Source organism: Telopea speciosissima, chromosome 7 (genome assembly GCF_018873765.1).
Source record: "Telopea speciosissima isolate NSW1024214 ecotype Mountain lineage chromosome 7, Tspe_v1, whole genome shotgun sequence".
NCBI lineage: Eukaryota > Viridiplantae > Streptophyta > Magnoliopsida > Proteales > Proteaceae > Telopea > Telopea speciosissima.
In genome coordinates this window covers 24,355,734-24,375,377 of record NC_057922.1, presented here as the reverse complement: position 1 = coordinate 24,375,377, position 19,644 = coordinate 24,355,734, and the positions used below count along the sequence as shown (strand labels likewise).

Sequence of the window (19,644 nt, the reverse complement as noted above, 5' to 3'; positions counted from 1 at the left end):
GCTACTCCCAACTCAGCTCTAATATGATCATTCCTCACTTTATCCCTTACCATACATACATCTCAACTCGACATCCTCATCTCCGCTACGCTTAGTTTTTCTATATGGCGTTTCTTAACTGCCCACATCCCTCACCATACATCAGAGCCGGTCAAATGACAGTACTATAAAATTTTCCTTTAAGCTTTAATGGGATTTCCTTCTATTAAAAAAAAAGGGTGTACCGAGTGCACGAGGCTCCTATCATTGCAGGGTTTGGGGAGGGTCACAATGTACGCAGCCTTACCCCTGCTTTTGCAGAGAGGTTGTGGTGCAATCAAGAATTGGCTGCTGCCAGGGTCGAGATTTGGTTTAATGGAAAGTAAAGAAAAGCCATTGTTGGAGGGATTTATGAAGATGAAGGCTGCAAATGAAAGGGAAAATGTAAGAAGGATTGTGATGAAGTTGAGATTGGTGCTGGGTATGATAAGAATGATGGTTGAAATTGAAAAGATAAACAAAAATTAAAAGATAGTTTTGGCTACTAGAGATCCTAATGTAGTCCTAGATAGGTAGGAGACCTACTAGGAGCCAAACAACAGGATCAAATAACAAAAGGGGCTGCTGGTTCGAATGGACAGCACTAGGATTTAGGTCAATTCTAGGGTTTAGGATGGGAATTTGGGAATGGGTCTTATATGGCTTTAATGGGCAGGTCTAGGGGGTCAATATGGTATAAAAATAATAGGATTTGGGAAGGTTTTAAAATTCTGCAATTCTGGACAGAATTGAGTTGCAGATTTTGGGTGTTAATGGAGGGGTTATAGTGGAGACTAAGGGCTAGGGTTAAGGTCGAGTGTGGGGAATGATGTAGGGAATGTAGGCTGGAAGTAGGGTTTGAAAGTGAAGGCTAAATCTGGAGTTATGGGGGAGTCCTAGTTGAGGTAGGAGTTGCATGTTTAATGGAGATTAGGGCTTGATGGATGGAGGGGAATGTGGATTAGGTCTAAGGGAGGATAAAGGATGATAGAAGAAGGTTTAAAATAAGAAAACAGGTTCAAACTCACTGTGTTGCAAGACAATGGCAGCAGCTTGATGACTTGAGAGAACCTCCCGATCTTCACAATGCAAGGAGTCGCAGGAGTCCACCCACCCTATCCACCTTGAGATCCACAAGGATATACACTCACAAAGAGCAGCAGCAATGGCAGCAAGCATAAAACTAATTTTTATTAATCAAATTCGTATGTAATGCTGGCCTCCCTTACAAACTTATATAGAAGACTCACAAATAGACTTAGACACTAAAAAAGAATGGCTTAACCCTATCCCTAACCTATTAGGCAACTTAAACTAACTAGGAAACTAAAAATACTAAAAGAAATAGACTCAAAACATGGTTGGACTTATAAAGTCCTAATCCAGCCCAACTTACATCACATGACCACTTAACCAAGTCACATGATCACTTAAATTAAACCAATTGGATGCAACCAATTTGAACCGGCTCAATTAAAAAACATAAAAATAAACTAAGTATTGGGCTAATCCCGTATGCAACATATAGACCCATATTTTAGGCCCATAAAAGTGACCTATTACATTAGAAACCCATGGGATCAAAGGCCCAACATGTATGTAACCCAACCCTAGCCTTATTCCCAATGAAACAAGCCATATTTGGTGATGACTCTGCATCAGATCCACAAGAGCCCACCTTAGGAGTCCATCTAGGTCCACCAAAGAGATCCACTTTTGGATGTAGTTGATGAGATCCACAGCCCACCTGAGTTCCACAGGATGTAATCTTCAAGAGAAGTTTGGTTTTTTTTTTTTTAATTCTGGTTGCCTAAAGAGGCTCCCACGATTTCTTTATATAGGGGAGGAATGGTTCAGTTGAACCTCCTTTGGTTACATGCATCTTAATAAATAAACTGTTGGAATTCCCAAGCTAGTGGAATTCCAATACCTAGGAACAAACCCCCATACATAGAAACAATCCCCCAAAAATCTAGAAACTAATTCCCATACATAGGAACTACAAATAATAAATCTACCTAGTAATACGAAAAGACACTTAACTACCTAGATATATGAAAAGACATAAAAATAAGAGACTAAATAAAACCGGGCCACACATTGGCCATTACAAAAACTGCACGTAGGCTAGGCCTGGCCAGACCATGCAAAGCCTGGGCTTGGTCTGATTCTCTTGGGCTGAAGGCTCAATCAGGGGACCAAAGAGGCCTGGCCCTGGGCCTAAGCTGGCACCTCGTGGGGTGCTTGACTGGACCTGGGCTGGGCTTGACAGGGACTGCTGATGGCCCTGCATCAGGTTGTTTCCGGGATTTCCTTCTATTAAACTTCTCCAAAATCCTGTATTGTGAGTTTGACTTTCTAAATCTAATTGTCAGGTTATAGAAATGCATCACCATAGTTGTCAAGACATCACCTAGGCATGTGTCCAGGCTCTTTCTTGGGTCCAAGGCGACAGCACGCCTCATTAACACATCAGGAGTTTACGTTGATTAATGTTTATTGCATAGTTGTTAAGGGGTCGCCTAAGCTTCCAGGCTCTTTCTTGGGTCCAAGGTGATTGCATGCCTTGTTGATACTTCACCAGTTTATGTTGATTTATGTTTATTATTTTGGTTTTTTACGAATATGCTTATATATTACATCCTATGTTTTGTTTATTATATGTTGGTTTTCTCATATTAGGTCATTACTAGCATAATTATATCATATTGCATTGATATGGCTTCTATGTTGCATATGAGCACAATTATATAAAATTATCATTGTTATATTATATATATTCATATACTTCCATGGTTCAAAATTTCAGTGGAGTCGGTCAAAATATACCGAAATATTTTGGTTTCAACCCTGCTCGAGATGAAACCGACATCAACTCTGCAGGCATACCAAGTTTTGACCGAAACTTACATGTTTCGGTTGAAGTTTTGATACATTTTGGCAAATCCATTTCGTTTCACCGAAACATTATAGGCACTTTATATAAATACAAAATTTCTTTCGAAACAGGTCCTTATTTCGACCCATTTCAAACGGTATTGAATGGTTTCAACAAAAACCTGTAGTTTCAACACCAAGCTTGTGTTTTTACACGATTTTGACCATTCCACTTGCAATTCTTAGTGGAACAACTTGTTGGAAGGTTGTACAAGTCATCTATAGCTAACATTTGGTGCATTTGAGGGAATTTCTGGAAGATTCACAGTTTCAGATAATACCCTTTTTCCCTAAAGTAATTTTTTTGTTGCAAAAAAATAGGGTAAATATGTAATGGTTAGGCTTCAATTTTTTATTACATGTTAGATAGCATCCATGATTCAAAATCTCACGATATATCGCCGATAATTCGGATATCTCGACACTACCGAGACGAGATGACCATACGAAATGAAAAAAGTCCAAATTTCGGTATATTTTGTGAAATTTTGGTATATTTCGTAAATAAAGTGTATGTAACAATTTATATATCAGGGTCTGACCATATACTGCCAATCAAGGGTGCAAACCCAAAACACCACTTTGAGTTCATTTTTTTGCAATATGAAGGTTTAAATGTGTTTATTTAACTTAAATAAGGGTATACATGAAGTATCAAGCCTTAATATGGCCAAAAATCCACCGAGATGGAGTGCCGAAATATGGTAGAAAAAATGCCATATTTCAGCGAAATTTCTGTATATTTCGGATATCTCGACCAGCCCGAGATACCGAGATATCGCGAGATTTCAAACTATGATAGCATCAAACGATCTACGACTTCACGGAGTCAGATTTAATTTTCTGTTTTTAAATGATTTTTAAAATTCTGGTTGAAATTTTGATTTTATTGTAATAAATTTTTGAAAAAAAAAATAGGGTTAATACTTAGTGGTTGGAGATTCAATGTTGTAGCATATATGGGTGACCGCAAATGTGGAAACAATTTGATTTTTATGAACATACCATCCTCAATAAAACTGCGAAAATGAGTTGGTAAGGATAACTTGAATCCAGTCCTCTGGCATGTCAAAGGAGATTTTACAGCCGAATTCCAAAGGAATTTCAACGTAACTTGAACTAGGAACATATCTCAAAAGAAAGAGGACTTAATCTTGGATAATACTCAATCCAACAAAAACTTGCAGTCAAGTGCCTCTTCCTTCTCATGATTCTAAACTAAACTAATCAAATTAATTGCTTAAAACTGCCTGTGTATGTTGTTACGATCTATTAAACTGTTAATCTAGCAACATCTTTCTCTTCTGCTCGGTTATGGTTCCTTCAATCCATTGTGTTTAACATCCCTTGGATCTCCATCCATAATTTTCCATGGAAAAGGATCAAATCAAGCTCCACAGAAATAATCCAAAGGTCAAATAAGTTCATGCTAACAGAAAGTTTTCAACTGTTTGATTTGATTATTATTAACTAATTAATGCCACAAATCAGTCATAAGGGCGAGAAAAAAGTCACTCCCAGTACAATCTAGAAACAGTTCTCTATAAATGAAGTTCAAAAACAAAATTTCCACAGAAAGCCACTGCAACTCAAAAACCAAATTAATGTTCCAAGTAAATCATAAAAGAACAAAAAAAAGTTAAGAAATAAGAACAAAAGCCACCCACTCATACAGATCCAAAATCAATTATAAAAAGATTGAGTTCCTCAAAACTCCCACCATTGACCATATCTCAAAATTTTCAAGTTCACATATCATGCCAAAGATGCATATACATGCAAAAAGGTGAGATGTTTCATTGGGAGAAGAAAACAATAACCAGCAAAGAATGCCCGGAAATAATGAAAGTTTCCTTAAAGAAACAAAGTTCTAGAAATTATTTACTGATTACCATCTTTAGTATAACCTCCACTGCACCTTTACCATCACCAAGAGCTCCATCTATTTCATCAATTACCTGTAGAAATCTAATTATTTTTACTTGTATAACAAAAATTTAGTGCAGGTTTTACAAAATAAAACCCACCAAACACTTAGGTTTTGAGTCAGCCATGACAGAGTTCATCTGCACAACATCGAGAATTTTGGCTTCAATTGTTGATGATGACCGATCATCACTAGCATTGATCTGTGCAGAATTTACAGAATTTTAAATGAGTGCTTCAATAATGTCCTTTAAGGAAAGTTAAAACGGTATTCAAACTCAGACCATAAAATGAAACAGCCCGCAAATTAGAGAAAATGCATGGCAAGTGGCATCATAAATAGAGTGTTAAAGCTGCTGTAGAACAATTCCCTGTTACTGAAGTATAGTTCTCACTCTACCAAATTCAGGTGTATCGTGCACACAAAAAATGTCATTACTATGCTACCCAGAAACTTCAAAATAGGTGGTGCTCTTGTCACGTCCGACATATATGTCAGAGATGGACCTGGCAGGTGCTAAATTTGTTCATGATAATAGATAATGGGTCAAAAGATTTGTAGATTATGGATAGAGAGAGAGAGAGAGCTGTAAACCATAGAGATGCATCAATAAATGACTGCAAGCAAATCCAATCAGAGAAAAGAAAATCCTCACATGAAGTGTCAATGTATCAAAAATCTTGAATAAATCAGATACGCTAAGATGAATGTGGGTCCTAACTATGAGAACAAATCATTACAGAATTGTCCTACATTAATTCTTTACCTTCAGAAACAAACCAAGCAGAAGAAACTAAGAGTAACCAAAAGACAATGACCAAGAAACACAAACGGCTGTAAAGTGGATGCTAACAAAGCTTATGGACATTTTACATATAAAGCTTCAAACCTCTACTACACGGTAGCCACAGTGTCTAGCAGCTACATGCGCAAGTGTTGTCTTCCCAAGCCCTGGGGGTCCACAGAGTAAAAGAACCTGCAAAAGCAATAAGATTCAATATCTGTTGATTTTGATTTTTGATTAACTGGAAGCCACACAAAAAAAGGGGTAAGTGGAGATCAAGAGATAAATAAACTGAACCTTAATGACTTATCTGTTCTTCAAAGAAACTTATTCATATTTTCTATTCTACTGCAATTGGCATAATCATTAACCATTGTCCCCAGATGAGCAGTGAGCAGCTTGTTGGTCAAATAATCAATAGATTTTTGGATTCTTCTACAGATTTCAGAATATACTATCCATTGAGCATGGCACACTCACTGTAGTACACTTCTAATTTTATTTTTACTTCAAGAACAACCTGTGCTACTTCAATTCATTTGCAATTGTAGTGATCCATTCTCCATTTTTAATTTGAATTATAGAAGACGGCAGTCAAAGATTACACTTCCCCCTACTTAATAATATGGGTGCACATTATTAGGCTAATACTATATCTAGATAACACAGTTTTGCTAGGACTCAAGTATAGTTAGCAAATACATGAATTATTTAATGTTATAAATGAACTTTATATAATTTTAAAAAGGGTAAAGATTTCCTACATGGTCCACTGAGGAAGTCTAACCTAAATGGCCTAAAGATCAACCATGTGGCAGATTAGATGAGGTCCAAATTTTGTGGACAGATAGATACATATGTCCCATGCCCACACGTCAAGTTTCAGCCCAATCGGAGTTTGTCATGTTGCAAAATAGAGCTTTTGAAAATCCAGGACAATGGGAGAGTGCACAGTGTTGGTCAGCGTACTGTAGGCATGCATGGACATACATGGGGATGCATGCCTTGCACGTGTTTTAACTTGCTTACTCTACCTTTCTAGAGGTCTTTTCTTTGAGCTTTTATTTGTAAATCTTGCCTTTTTGAGACTTTGCATCTTGAGTGGAAACACTCGATCACTCTTCAAAGGGTTTTAGTGGGAGATTGATGAATTTTCATTGTTGTAATGTTTGAGTGTCAGCCAAAACACTCGTGTTTGTTGTGAGACAAAAAAACAACCAAAGGTTTGTAGTGAGCCAAGTGGAAAACTGCATTGTAAGGGTTTATTGTGATCCTGGAAAACAATTATAAGCATACTGGAAAGTTCAAGTGTGTGATGTAGATGTAGATCAAAATATGAAGAAAAAAAGACCAAAACACTCATGGTACTGTTCATATGAACACAGCCCATATTTACCTTGTGTGGGTCTGCTTTTTAGAGGATCTTGCAGGTCCATCAAGTAGAGAAAGATTCTATCCTAATGCTGCTATAGTATAGTTTCTATTTTCAGTTTTAGAAAGTATATTTTATTTCATTTAGGTAGCTTCTAATTTCAGTTTGTTACTACTTTTGTTTTTAGTAGTTTCTATTTTCATGTATGGCAGCTAGATTTATAGGAAGTTTCTATGTTGGTTGTAAGCTACTTGGTAGCAAACACTTTCTATTTTGGGCTCAACTCTTGAGTCTATATAATGTAATGCCCTTAGAGGCCTCTAACGGTTGAAGATTGAAGAAAATACAGAGCTATGGCTTGAAGCTGTGAGAGGCAGTGGTTGTGGGATGCAGCAACGGTGAGAGGCCGTGGGTGAGAGACCCTGGACTGAGAGAGTCCCCTATCCCCCTTCCATAGCCCCTTCTTCTTCCATACCCTTTTATGTTCTTCTTTCATATGTAAACAGAAAAAGAGAAATAAAAAAAAATCAGTTACTCAATTTTGTTCTCCCTTATTTTATTGATCCTGCTGCAATCGATCTCCCACTGGTTTTTCCCTGGCTCGAGTTCGAGTTTGCATTAGTGTGAGTATCACTTGGTAGTGGATATAAGCAAGGTGGTTGAACCACTCTAATCATATTGAATCAGCCATTGTCTCTCCCCCCCCCCCCCTTCTCCCATTTTTGTGTTTTGTTTTCCCTACAACAAATCGCTTTCAGCTTTTTAATTTGGGTAAAAATTTTCAAACTGTCATATCTTTCTGCATAACCAAATTCACCCCTCTTGGGTTGCCACACAATCCAACAATATATAATATGTGTATAAGTAGTATATATTGAACATACGGCTATACATAAAGATGCCACAAACACATGTTGATGTGAGATTACTAGGTAAAATTTAACTAAGCCTCTCTCTCTCATTGAGGTGTTTATGATTATAAAATTCTTAATTAATTTCTATACATTAATTTAGAGCTACTTTTATCAAAACATGTAAGAGAGGCAATGCAGGTGCTAAACAAACTATTAAAGACATTTTGCATCCAATACAGAGAAAAAGAATTACACAAGTATATAATAGATTGAGAGTGTTGTGAATGATGTCACTAGCTTACTCTGCTTGTTACATACTCTCTCTCTCTCTCTCTCTCTCTCATTGAGGTGTTTATGATTATAAAATTCTTAATTAATTTCTATACATTAATTTAGAGCTACTTTTATCAAAACATGTAAGAGAGGCAATGCAGGTGCTAAACAAACTAGTAAAGACATTTTGCATCCAATACAGAGAAAAAGAATTACACAAGTATATAATAGATTGAGAGTGTTGTGAATGATGTCACTAGCTTACTCTGCTTGTTACATATTTGAATGAAAACCACTGACTCACCTTCTGCTCTAGTGGACTAGTAGTTCTTGATTTCTTGTTCCATAATTCCTGAATGTTTTTTAATTTGTCATTTTCTTTAAACGCGTCATTTGACTGCCTTAAAGTTTGATAACTCAATGGGAATCCTTTCTTCTTTCCAAAAGAACTCATCTCAGATGACTTTTGATTTTGAGAGCGCACAGAATGTCGTCTCAATGCAGACAGTACATCATCCGTGGTATTCCTAATTTCAGATCCAAATACACAAGAATCCCATTGTTTCAGCCATAGTAAGACCTGCAGATCATCAACAAACTAGAAATAAATATTGAAGCACAAGGTCGAAACAGGCAGATGCTCGAAAATAAATCAACATCCCATAAAACCACAACTGGTTAAGAAAACTTGCCTCACGGTTTGTCTGTTCAACACTAAGAAGCTCAGTAAACGAATTTGGTGCATATTTATCCACCCAAAGTTGTTCAGTAACCACTGGTACTTCAGGAAGAATCAAATCATTGGGAGATTCTGCGCTTGTTTGCAAAGCCTTCAATATGAACAATCATTTGCATTTTCAGAATTCCTTGACAGTTTGCACTCAACTTTTAATAAGCACATACTTTGACTTAGAGCAATTTAATAAAATTGAAAAGAATACTCATGGGCTTACAAAATTAGTTATCACTGGGACTACATGCTAGGAGTGAGGAGACAAGACAACAATAAGGAAAGAAAATTAGGAAACTGTGAAGTACACTTCTCAAAGTTGGAATCAGGGTATAAATTTTAAGCTTGTCACATACTATATATACTTCAATGAAGACATTATCAGTGAAAATGTATACCTTTGTCAAAGCCTCTTGTTCCACATTTTCCATTAGAATATTGATAGGCTTTGAGATAAGATCTGCACAGAGGGGTAGGACTTGAGTTCAAGAAATCGTTACACTAACAAAAATGTTTAGTCATGTTTAAACCATGACTACGTAACAGTTAACAAAATTCACGATCACTCATTGGTATATAACAATTGGGCTAACTACAACGGAGATTAAATTCGAAAGAGAAATACATAGTAGAAAGAGTTCATCAACTTCTATCTTAAGCCCAAACAACCTACGCTTATGTATTTGGGTAAATTCAAAAGAGAAAATATAGTAGACAAAGTAGATCAACATGTATCTTAAACCCAAACAACCTAAGCTTATGTGTTTGGCAATTTATTCTGAAATCCAGGAATAATTACATTAAAAACGAATTGGAATGGCTCGGACTTAAAGATTCACAGTGAAATGGACATACCATTTGCGTATCCTTGTACCCTTAGTTTCTTAGAATCGTTATTCACCCCAACCCAGCTCATCTTCGCATAAACCCTATCACCAGAAGGTCCAGTTATCGGCATATAAGCTCCTTCTATCTCCGATGCAAACCGAGAAATAAACTTTTCCTCCTCAACGACTGGTGGTGCGGGGTCCGTGTTCTCCTTTGGCGGCGAATTCCGAAGCCAGTCTTCATCAATTTCAATATCAGGAGGAGGATCCACTCTGTTCCGCTTTCCATCGGATGATTCATTTCTGGAAGATAACACATCAGAGAGGCACTTGTCCGACAGCGGCCTCTTCTTGCCGTTTTTAGGAGACAAGGATAGATCTGCTACAGAGGTTGATTTAATATGTGAAATGGAGGTGGATGAACTAGGTTGAGTTGTACGAGGAGGTTCAAGAACTTGTCGTTGCTGTTGTTGTTGCTGCAGCTGTTCTTGAACTCCTTCTTCCTCCTCCGGATAGTAGTAATCTTCTTCTTCTTGTTCTTCTTCGATCAGAGCGTTCGATTCGAGCCATTCGAGTTCTTCCGGAAGGGGAACGTCCATGTCCATGGCGGGAAAAAAATTCTTCGCTCGGGCCCGCGGAGCCCAGAAATGTCAGGAAAAGGAAAACACACGGCAACGTTTTTCTTGTTTTTCTTTTTCCTGGTAGAAGACATTTTCATTTTGGCGGGAAAAACAGTAATTTGGATTAAGGCTATGTTTGGAAACCAGGAAAAAATAATAATAATACAAAAACAATGATAATATGTCTCTATCTCTCTCCTCGTTTTTTATTATTATTATTCTTTTCTTTTCTTGACTTCCAAACATAGTCTTATTGAATTTTATTTAGAAAAACACAAATTTAATGAAATATTTCCCTTTTAAATAAAAATTTTGGGAACAATTGATTCAGACGATTCATCTCATTTTACCACAAGAATGGATGATATAGCTATTCAGTTAGACAGAGGAGATATGATTTGAATATCATATGTCAAATTTCAAATTCAAATTCAATCAAATACTCATCAAACATGTCAAACGAATGTAACGGTACTTCCACTGATATTCAGTCTACCATTGTCCTAGAGTTTTTCAAGTTTTCTTGTTACTTGGCAAACTCTATTTTGGATGAAATATACGGCTCAAATTTTCCTTCAGCCACAGTCAAAGGAGAATCCATTGATTAAAATTTGGATCTCACCTACTTTGCCATGTAGTAGATATTTGCAACATGTTGAGAGCCCATGTTGAAAAGAATAACCCTCTTTTGTTTTTAGGAAAATTAATGTGTTCTTTGATTCACAAAATTTTATTACAATTAGATCTTAAAAGTACCAGAAAACAATTTATTGTCACCAAAAATTCTAAATTCTAAAAAAAGGTGTTCTTATTTGAACCGCCTCGTGATCTTCAACATGTAATTTTCTTTTAATCCCCCCATGACTTATTCTCCAAAATTGTTTAATGCAAGGGTAAAATAGGGTTTTCAAAAAGTTGAAAGTTTTTTAATTTAATTTTTATGTGAAATACCAAGAATTGCATTTGTTAAAAAAAAATAAAAAAAATCATTATATTAAACGAGCATAAAGTAAGATTACAATCTTATTGTAACTAACCTTGGTTCTTCTTACCAATATATATCTCATCACATTTACTTCTATTTGATGTCATGTAGACCATATTAATAGTATGCTGCCTTCAAATTGTTTAATACTTCTATTTTCATTTTATTAGTGTTTCAAAATTGCCAATTTTGATTCCAAACCCACTATAATGCAAAGCATTCATCATGAGTCAAATACCCTACAAAATCTAACTCATGAATGCTTTTGATTTCAATCACAGGTTAGAAGACTAATCTTGATGCAAAGCGCTACATAAACAAATGTAATTAGTAGAACAAATGGACTAAAATAATTTTAAGGGATAGCATGTGAACTAGCCTCAACATACAACAATAACCCTAAATCTATAAGAATGGAATGAATGAAAAATTAACATAATCTAACTTATTAGATCATGAAAAACAACATGAATACTCCAAAATCAAACTTAAGAATTAAGCATACAAGCAAAAATTAAACTAGTATAATGCTTCCTAATATAGAAACAATCCTACGACTCGAATGCAATGATGAACAACAAACAAAATCAAAGACAACCCTAAAAATATAAAATCACAGAAAACAAAACAAAAGATGAAAATTAAGGCACAATTAAATATGAAAATGACCTAAAACTAGATAAATAATCTCACTTGAAATATCCAAACAATGCATGGAATATTGTTTTCGATATGCAAACGGGGACTTAAGAGATGAATGTGTCACAAACAAGGAACAAAACAGAATTAAAATTCAAAAGAAAACTAAAAAAATTGTGGTGAAAAATCAAAGAAGAAATGTTTGAAAAGGATGCAATAACTGCTATAGACAAAACAGTGATTGTATACCTAGATTTACATGATGAGATTGAAAGAGGTATTAAATCAAATCAATTGAAATTATAAGGACAAAAACTAAAATCAAATGCGTGGGCAAAACCCTGTTTTAAAACTTTTGGGTCTCCTTCTACCCCTTTACTTCGAAAAGAAAGAAATTTCATCCAAAACCGTTGGATTTTAGATGAAATATGGCTTATTTGGTATTAATAGTATAAAAAAAAAAGAGAGAAAACTCTTTCAATGAATCAAGAAAAATTTGAATCTGGTTTTGGTACGGTTTTCTTGCTCTAATTCGTGCATTTCGATGTTTAGGAACTATTGTAGCTCTTCCACGAAGCTTTCGAATGAAGTAAAATGAGAATAGGACTCCATAAAGTCGGATCTCAACTCCTAACATGATTGAGAAACTAAAGAATCAACTTTGAATGAGTTCAGATCGATACTGGATGCAGACCTTCGACCATGCGTGTGTCAAAGTCGACGTTATTGGATGTCAACTTGTTTGGGCTTATAGCTCTTTTCTCCTATAGCCTATAAACTTCTAAAACATCTTTTTCATCATTGTTATGCACGCATTCTGAGGTGATAAATGAGTTGTCTACACACATATCAGAAATTTTAAAGGTTTCTCCTTTTTTTTTGGTTTTCAATTGTAGAAAACCAGTACAAGTAGCCAACAAGAAGCTTGAGCAGTACTTCACAAGTTTATCTCCTTTCTTTCCTGAACATGTAATCCCTGGGCTGAAACTGCAGTTGCTGTCCCAGTATATCAACCTAATTAAGCTGCTTCTTGTGGTTACCACCTGCACATTGAGAAAAGAATGAGATCAAATCGACCTTATGCGGTAAGATTATGTTAAATAATTATTGGGTAACTCAAATATAATAGCATAGATTTAGTGACAGAAATTGTTTTTACCTGTATAACTGCCATTGGTTACAAGATTGAATGGGAAGGCGGGTATTGCAGGAGCCATTTGTTAGATGGGTGTCACATTTGATTGATGGCATAACTGTTTCAGAAACTTTGACAAGCAATGCCACTTTTAGCTTGTTAGCTGGAGCAAGATCAAGCATCAACTTTCTCTGCATTTTACTTTCAATCAAGTTCTCTGTAGTTATTTCTCCTTCCAATTCTTTCACAATGTAACAACATTTCAGACCTGTTTCAGCTGTAATCAAGCGGGGGTGATCAAATCGACTGCCGGAGTATTGGTTTCTGCCTCTTGGTTACTGTTTCAAATCAATGCAGACCGCTTTGAAGGTAATGACAGAGCAGGATAATTCATCTGGGAGGCTCTCATGAACCCTCCCAGCATCATTTTCATTTCCTATTTCAATACCATCTGTAACTGATGATAATGCGATGCCATCCAAACCAATCAAGCCTGAACTAGGCATCTGAAAGTCAAGAATGCTCATTGAATAATTTAGAGTGGATGAAGAACAATTACCTGTACCAGAGTTTATGCTGGAACAGAGAGCATCATCTGGGCTCTGCTCCATCGAGGGCTTCTCTAGTTTCAAACCACATGACTTCATTAACATGCCCACTGGTTTCATGAGACTAAGTTGTCTCTGGTAAAGGCTTCTTCATTGGTTTGTCAGCTTCAGAAGCAGAAGCAAGGTTTAGATGATTGGAACTCCTGCATTCATTCTGGCAAGGACTCAGACTCTTAATTGGACAACTAGCTTGATAAGCATGTGGACTCACCAGTGAATGCTCTTTCTTCTTTGCATCAGAACTGATTGTATACTTTATAAAGTTCGACAATGGGCATTGTGTGTCTAGATCATGGACATCCATTGTGTTCTGTGTGAAATGGGTGTACAGATTAACTCAAGGCAAGGTTGGGGCTCTCTCTCTCAATTTGAGAGCTGAAAAGTGATGGTTTTCACTATCTTTTTATAAACACTAGCAGAGAACCAATGCCATGACATAAATGAAAGGAAAGCTATGAAAATTGACAATAAACTTCTAGAATGACATAGTAAAAAATCAAAGGACGCTGAAGGGTTAATAAAATCTAATCAATCAAAAGGGAGTACAATAAAGAAAACCCCATTAAGAATTGGAATTAAAAAGAGCTCTGTTTCAAGATTTAGATAAGAGTGATAGACTGTGCGTGCATGCTTGTTCGTTTCCTTCTTGGTTGTTGGACTATGCTCTGTGCTCTCTCTTTTTGGTTTTCTGTTAATGAATTACCTACTCCCTCAAGAAACACAAAATCATTAACTAAACTCAACAATGCCAAATTCCAATCCCCAATCACTCCATGAAAAGGAAAAGATAAAAATTCCCAAACACTTGGGATCAGCTAAACATGCAAACTAAGTAGAGCAATATCTTGAATTGAATCACATCAATAGTACGAAGGGCTCATTCCACTGCCATATAAATGTGAGTGCACAGAGTTTCTTAAATATCCTCATAGCTTGATAGAACTGAATGTAGTTGATCACCCAAGAATAACATTACCTCCCTAGCTGACCCATAATTGAACAAATTGTAAATTTGCTTCTTTCTGCTGTTCCTTCCAGAGCTTCCCACGAAGAAGAAGCCAACTAACAACCAAAGGGATGCAGAAGTTTAGTACTGCTTCAGAACCACGAAACTGGGGATAATGGATATCAGAACAACACAAGGAGATGGAGTAGAGATGAAATTTGCCTTGAAGGGGAATAAATACTTAATTATGATCAAATAATTAAAATAACACTAAAATTACAGGGTACACCATTAATTCTATTTGATATTGAAGATGGTAAATAAACAGACTCATCTAAAGCTAATTTCGAAATATAATATCAAACTTGCATTGTGCATTTCTTTTGAGAATGTCCTAACATATGACAACGACCACATTGAACAATCCTCTTTGGGCGCTTAAAACTCTCTATACGAAGCACTTTCTTTTTGGGCCGGCCAGGTGGTCGACGAGTCTTGGGAGGGCGTATTGTGATATCAACTTTAGCACCTCCACCATCTGCTCCTTCACCAAGCTCATTCCATTGGCTTTTATCTGGAATTGGATTTATTGCCTGTGAATAGGCCTCACGATAGCTGATCACCGTAAAACAATGCTCGGCAAATAGATGGGCATTTTGCCCACAGGAGATCAGCGCAGCAGCAGCATGTGCACATGGTAAACCATAGATCTGCCAGCGGCGACATGAACAATGACGGCTGCGTATATCCACAATGTTTGTCCGCTCAGTTGACACAATTTCAAACTCCACCTCATTTGCACGAAGAACCTGATAGCAACGAGAATCTGCAATCGCTTCAAGAATGCGCTTCTCAGCAGAAGGCACTAAAATTGAGGTCCACCCCATGCCCCTGTTACGACGATCAATAAACCAAGATGTCAGCTGATGACGAATAAACTCCATCATTTGCACAATAGGGAGCTCATGGCCCTCAAGTGCCCAGTTGTACAACAACTCTGTGATACCCAAGGTAAAGTGGCCATATCGCACACCCTCAAAATATGCTACAGCCCAAAGACGAGGTGGGAAGCGCTGAAACCATTGTATGACATCCTGTGAAATCTCTACCATCTCAGCAATTTTTGCTTCAAATTCAACAGCTGTGAGGGCATAAACAGCATTCCAAAATATGTTCACCAACTTTGTGTTCTTAAATTCATCACGAAAATTTTCACTCACATAACGCAGACAAAATCCATGGAAAGCACTTGGAAAATGTGTCTCCACAGCTTCCACGATGCCTTTTGATCTGTCAGATAGTATTGTAAGTCTTGGCATGTTCTCTGTGTTGACTCCGAGAAGCTTCCGCAACTCAGACAAGAACCACATCCAATTCTCATCACTCTCCATATCAACAATGGCAAATGCCAATGGAAATAATGTGTCATCAGCATCAACAGCTGCAGCACAAAGTAAAGTTCCCAGGTATTTTCCTTTCAAATGTGCTCTGTCAAGCTCCAAAAGTGGCCTACATGCATTAATAAAGCCATAGATTGATGCACGATAGGAAACGAAGAGGCGCTGGAAGCAGTTTTCCTGACCAGTGGCAAATACTGATGCAATACTTCCTGGGTTTGTTGTTCTGATTTGCTCACAGTATGCAGGAAGTAGGCGATATCCTTCTTCAAAAGTTCCATGAACTGCAGCCATGCTACGTTCCTTCCCACGCCAAGCTTGCATGTAAGACACAGCAACTCCATGCTGTTCACGTATGTCATGCAATATTTCCTTTGGTTTGTATTGTGGATTATCTCGAAGCCGTGCTTCTACAGATCTGGCAACCCAACCTACTGATGCCTGCTGATGGTGTAGGTTGCGAACTCCTTCACAAGTGTGCTCTCCATGTAAGGTTCGAATCGTAAAGGTTGAAACACCTGGACATTTTGCCACATGGACACGCCATGGACATCCTTCCTTCGAGCACTTGGCAATAAACCGACTTCGATCTGATTTTACTATTCGAAGATCAAAATGCAAAGAAATAGCAATCTCTTTTAAAGCTCTTCTGCAAGTTTCAACATCAGGGAATTCTTGTCCAATAACCAAGGAATTATCAGTCACAACTAGAGAATTTCCGACTAGAGAATTGTCAGCTAGAACTAGAGTATTATTGGCCATAAATCCACCAATATGAAAGGATAAAGCTATTTGGTGATAAAAAAGCTTCTGCTCAGACCATCTGTGGAAAATTTATGCTCCCCAAATGTAGGTATCTATGATATAGCAACAACATAAAAACCCAATGAGAAACCTTCAACAAATAGACTGTGTTGGTGTTATGGCAATCATGATCCCAGAAGGCGATTATCGATGTTTGGAGCAGCTGCAAATTTCCCGGGAGATATACATGGGTCTTATGATCTTATCACTTTTATGAATGATGTACAAATGCTGCACCAGGAGGGGAAAAAAAAGAATTAGGAAAATAAAACAATTAATTACTAACACAGACAAATCAAAGCCAAATTGAAGAATGATGCCATAACATTGATAGATCCATGTGGAAATAAAAGGAAATTATTGTAGATGGGTTACTAGCATTGTACACAAGAGAACTCTTTTTTTGGCATAGCATTTCCAGAGATTCATCTATGAATGAACCAAGAGAGAGACTACACTACCCATGAAGGAAGACGATGTCAATGGGCAGTCACCAATATATATCACAAACCAGAAGAAACAAAAAAGAAAAGGGAAGATCTGCTGTTAAAAATTAATGCAAATTCTGAGATCATCTACCAAATCCACATTGAACCACTTACTGATACAGCATAAATCAACAGTCAACAAGATGTTCAACAGAAAAGAAAGTCAGATGAGAATAATATCAACATTGAACAGACAAACTAAGAGAATTTACAGCATTCTTTTTCAAGAATAGGGCAACCTTCCTATTAAAAGGAATTTTAAGAAAAGTAAGGACATCCCTCCAGGAAAGATCTAGCAAAAATTTAAAAAAAAAAAAAATCAAAACATAAATCCCAAAATGCAGTAGGAAAATCATGGAAGGCTAGCCAATTGTAAGTTAATCAAGCAAAAAGATCCGAAGCAACCTTTAATCCTTAAAAGGTCAGGATTGAAACTCATTAAGGGTAAAATCTTTTCATCAAAGATGACAGACATTTAGAAATCAAAGCCCAACTATTTTGGTTATCGCCTAATCTGCTAAGAATGCTGCTTCTGTGTGTGAACTAATTGTTAACAAAGATATGAAAACCAAACGTTACTATGTATTAATACAATAAAGTACCATTGATTGTCTTATATTTATAGGATAAGATTTAAACAGAAATGAATTGAATATCAGTTCCACTAATGACTCAAACATAGTTCGAGAACAAGGCAAAATTTCGAAAATCTCGGAGATTTTGACCTGCTCGAAACGAAATTACATACAAATATAAGACCTGCACAGTTTTGACCGAAATTTAGCGAGATTTCAGTACTATTTGTACCATCTCGCCGAAATGATACAAAGTCTTATATAAAAAGGCATGGTCTTGCGAGTCATTTTGATATTTCGACAGAACTTCGACTTTTTTGTTGGTTTTGACTTGGAGAAGGGGAAAATTGCTGGAATCTTAATTTTTTTGCCACATCACGAAAAAAATGCTGGGTTTTCCACATCACTCCAAAGAGATCAATTGCTGCTTACTAGGAAAGATTTGGCTACATTCAACTATTTAGCTTTAGGTAGTCGTGGGAGTTAAAGGCAGCAACAGAGGTCGATGTATTGTTCACTGTACTTAAAATTTCTACTTTAAGTCTTTAAATTTTTCTTAGATAATTATTCAATATTATGTGCCTTCATCCATTATTGCATAATTTACTTGTTTTACTTACCAATTATGTCTTATAGCACTCAAACGTGTAGAATAGGCAATATTGCATAAGGATTCAACGTTTACTGCCAACCAAGGGTGCAAATCCTAAACATAAAAAAATTGGGTGCTTTTTTTTTACCATTTGAAGGTTCAAATACGTTTATTAAGCCTAAAACAAGCTTCCCCTAAAGTTTCGGAGCCAACTATGTCTATTTGCCCACAGAAACATCAAAACGAAACCCAAAAAAGAAGAAGCAATGTTTCATGTTTGGGTGAAATTTGGCTGATATATCGAAGTTTCGGTGGTGTTGAAACACCGAAACGAAATGATATTTCGAACTATAGCCCATAGTTATAAAATTCACTGAGATCGCCGAGATCTCGGAAAACTCAAGAATCTCTACCTGGTTGAGATGAGTTCTCTTACGAGACTCAAATCTGCATGGTCCGAAATTTCGGTGAAATCTCGAAAATCTAGGATATCTCGACCTGCTTAAGAAGAAACTGCTCTTGTTTCTTCTCGAACACTATCATGTGGCATTCATATGTCATCCAGACGGAAGACGATGCACGTCGGTTCCATCGGACCATGAGTAGACTTGATCCAGTATGTAATAGTTCATATCAATAGACAGTCACAGACTCAAAATATTGGTAATGTTGGGACATGGAAGATTACGGTGTCTATGACATATGTATCGTTCACTGTACTTGGGTGTCTATTTAATATGCATTGTTTACTCATCAATGTACTTTGTAGTTTATACTTTTAAGTCCTTAACTATTTCTTAAATAATTATTCAATAATTCAATATTATTTGTCTTCATCCATTATTGCATAATTTACTTGTTTTATTTGCCCATTATGTCTTGCAACACTCAAATAACGTGTATAGGCAAAAATTACTTAAGGATTCGATGTTTACAGCCAACCAAGGGTGCAAATCCAAAGCTCAAAATTGGGTACGTTTTTTTTTTTACAATTTGAAGATTCAAATATGTTTATTAAGCCTAAAACAAGCTTCTCTTAAAGTTTAAGAGCCAACTATGGCCATTTTCCCACCGAAACATCAAACTGAAACAAAAAAAAAATGCACTCTCACCAAGATCTCCAGAATCTCGAC

The 19,644-nt window shown here is 36.6% G+C and overlaps 2 protein-coding genes across 2 annotated transcripts in view; both read right to left on the bottom strand.

Annotated features, from left to right (window-relative positions):
- LOC122668004 (chromosome transmission fidelity protein 18 homolog) overlaps positions 1 to 10,376 on the bottom strand; it is a 33,932-nt gene extending 23,556 nt beyond the window's left edge. Inside the window, exons 1-7 of the mRNA XM_043864518.1 lie at positions 9,751 to 10,376; positions 9,294 to 9,355; positions 8,858 to 8,995; positions 8,470 to 8,745; positions 5,772 to 5,858; positions 4,983 to 5,084; positions 4,848 to 4,913 (exon numbers count right to left, since the gene is read on the bottom strand). Of these exons, the coding sequence (XP_043720453.1) occupies positions 4,848 to 4,913; positions 4,983 to 5,084; positions 5,772 to 5,858; positions 8,470 to 8,745; positions 8,858 to 8,995; positions 9,294 to 9,355; positions 9,751 to 10,327 (1,308 nt within the window). The 5' untranslated portion in view covers positions 10,328 to 10,376. The remainder of the gene's footprint in view (positions 1 to 4,847; positions 4,914 to 4,982; positions 5,085 to 5,771; positions 5,859 to 8,469; positions 8,746 to 8,857; positions 8,996 to 9,293; positions 9,356 to 9,750) is intronic.
- A 4,507-nt stretch (positions 10,377 to 14,883) lies between these two features.
- On the bottom strand, positions 14,884 to 17,058 carry LOC122667847. The gene has a single exon (XM_043864293.1). It carries the CDS (start codon positions 16,812 to 16,814, stop codon positions 15,015 to 15,017), a length of 1,800 nt encoding a protein of 599 aa, XP_043720228.1. The 5' UTR covers positions 16,815 to 17,058; the 3' UTR covers positions 14,884 to 15,014.
- Between the last annotated feature and the right edge of the window lie 2,586 nt (positions 17,059 to 19,644).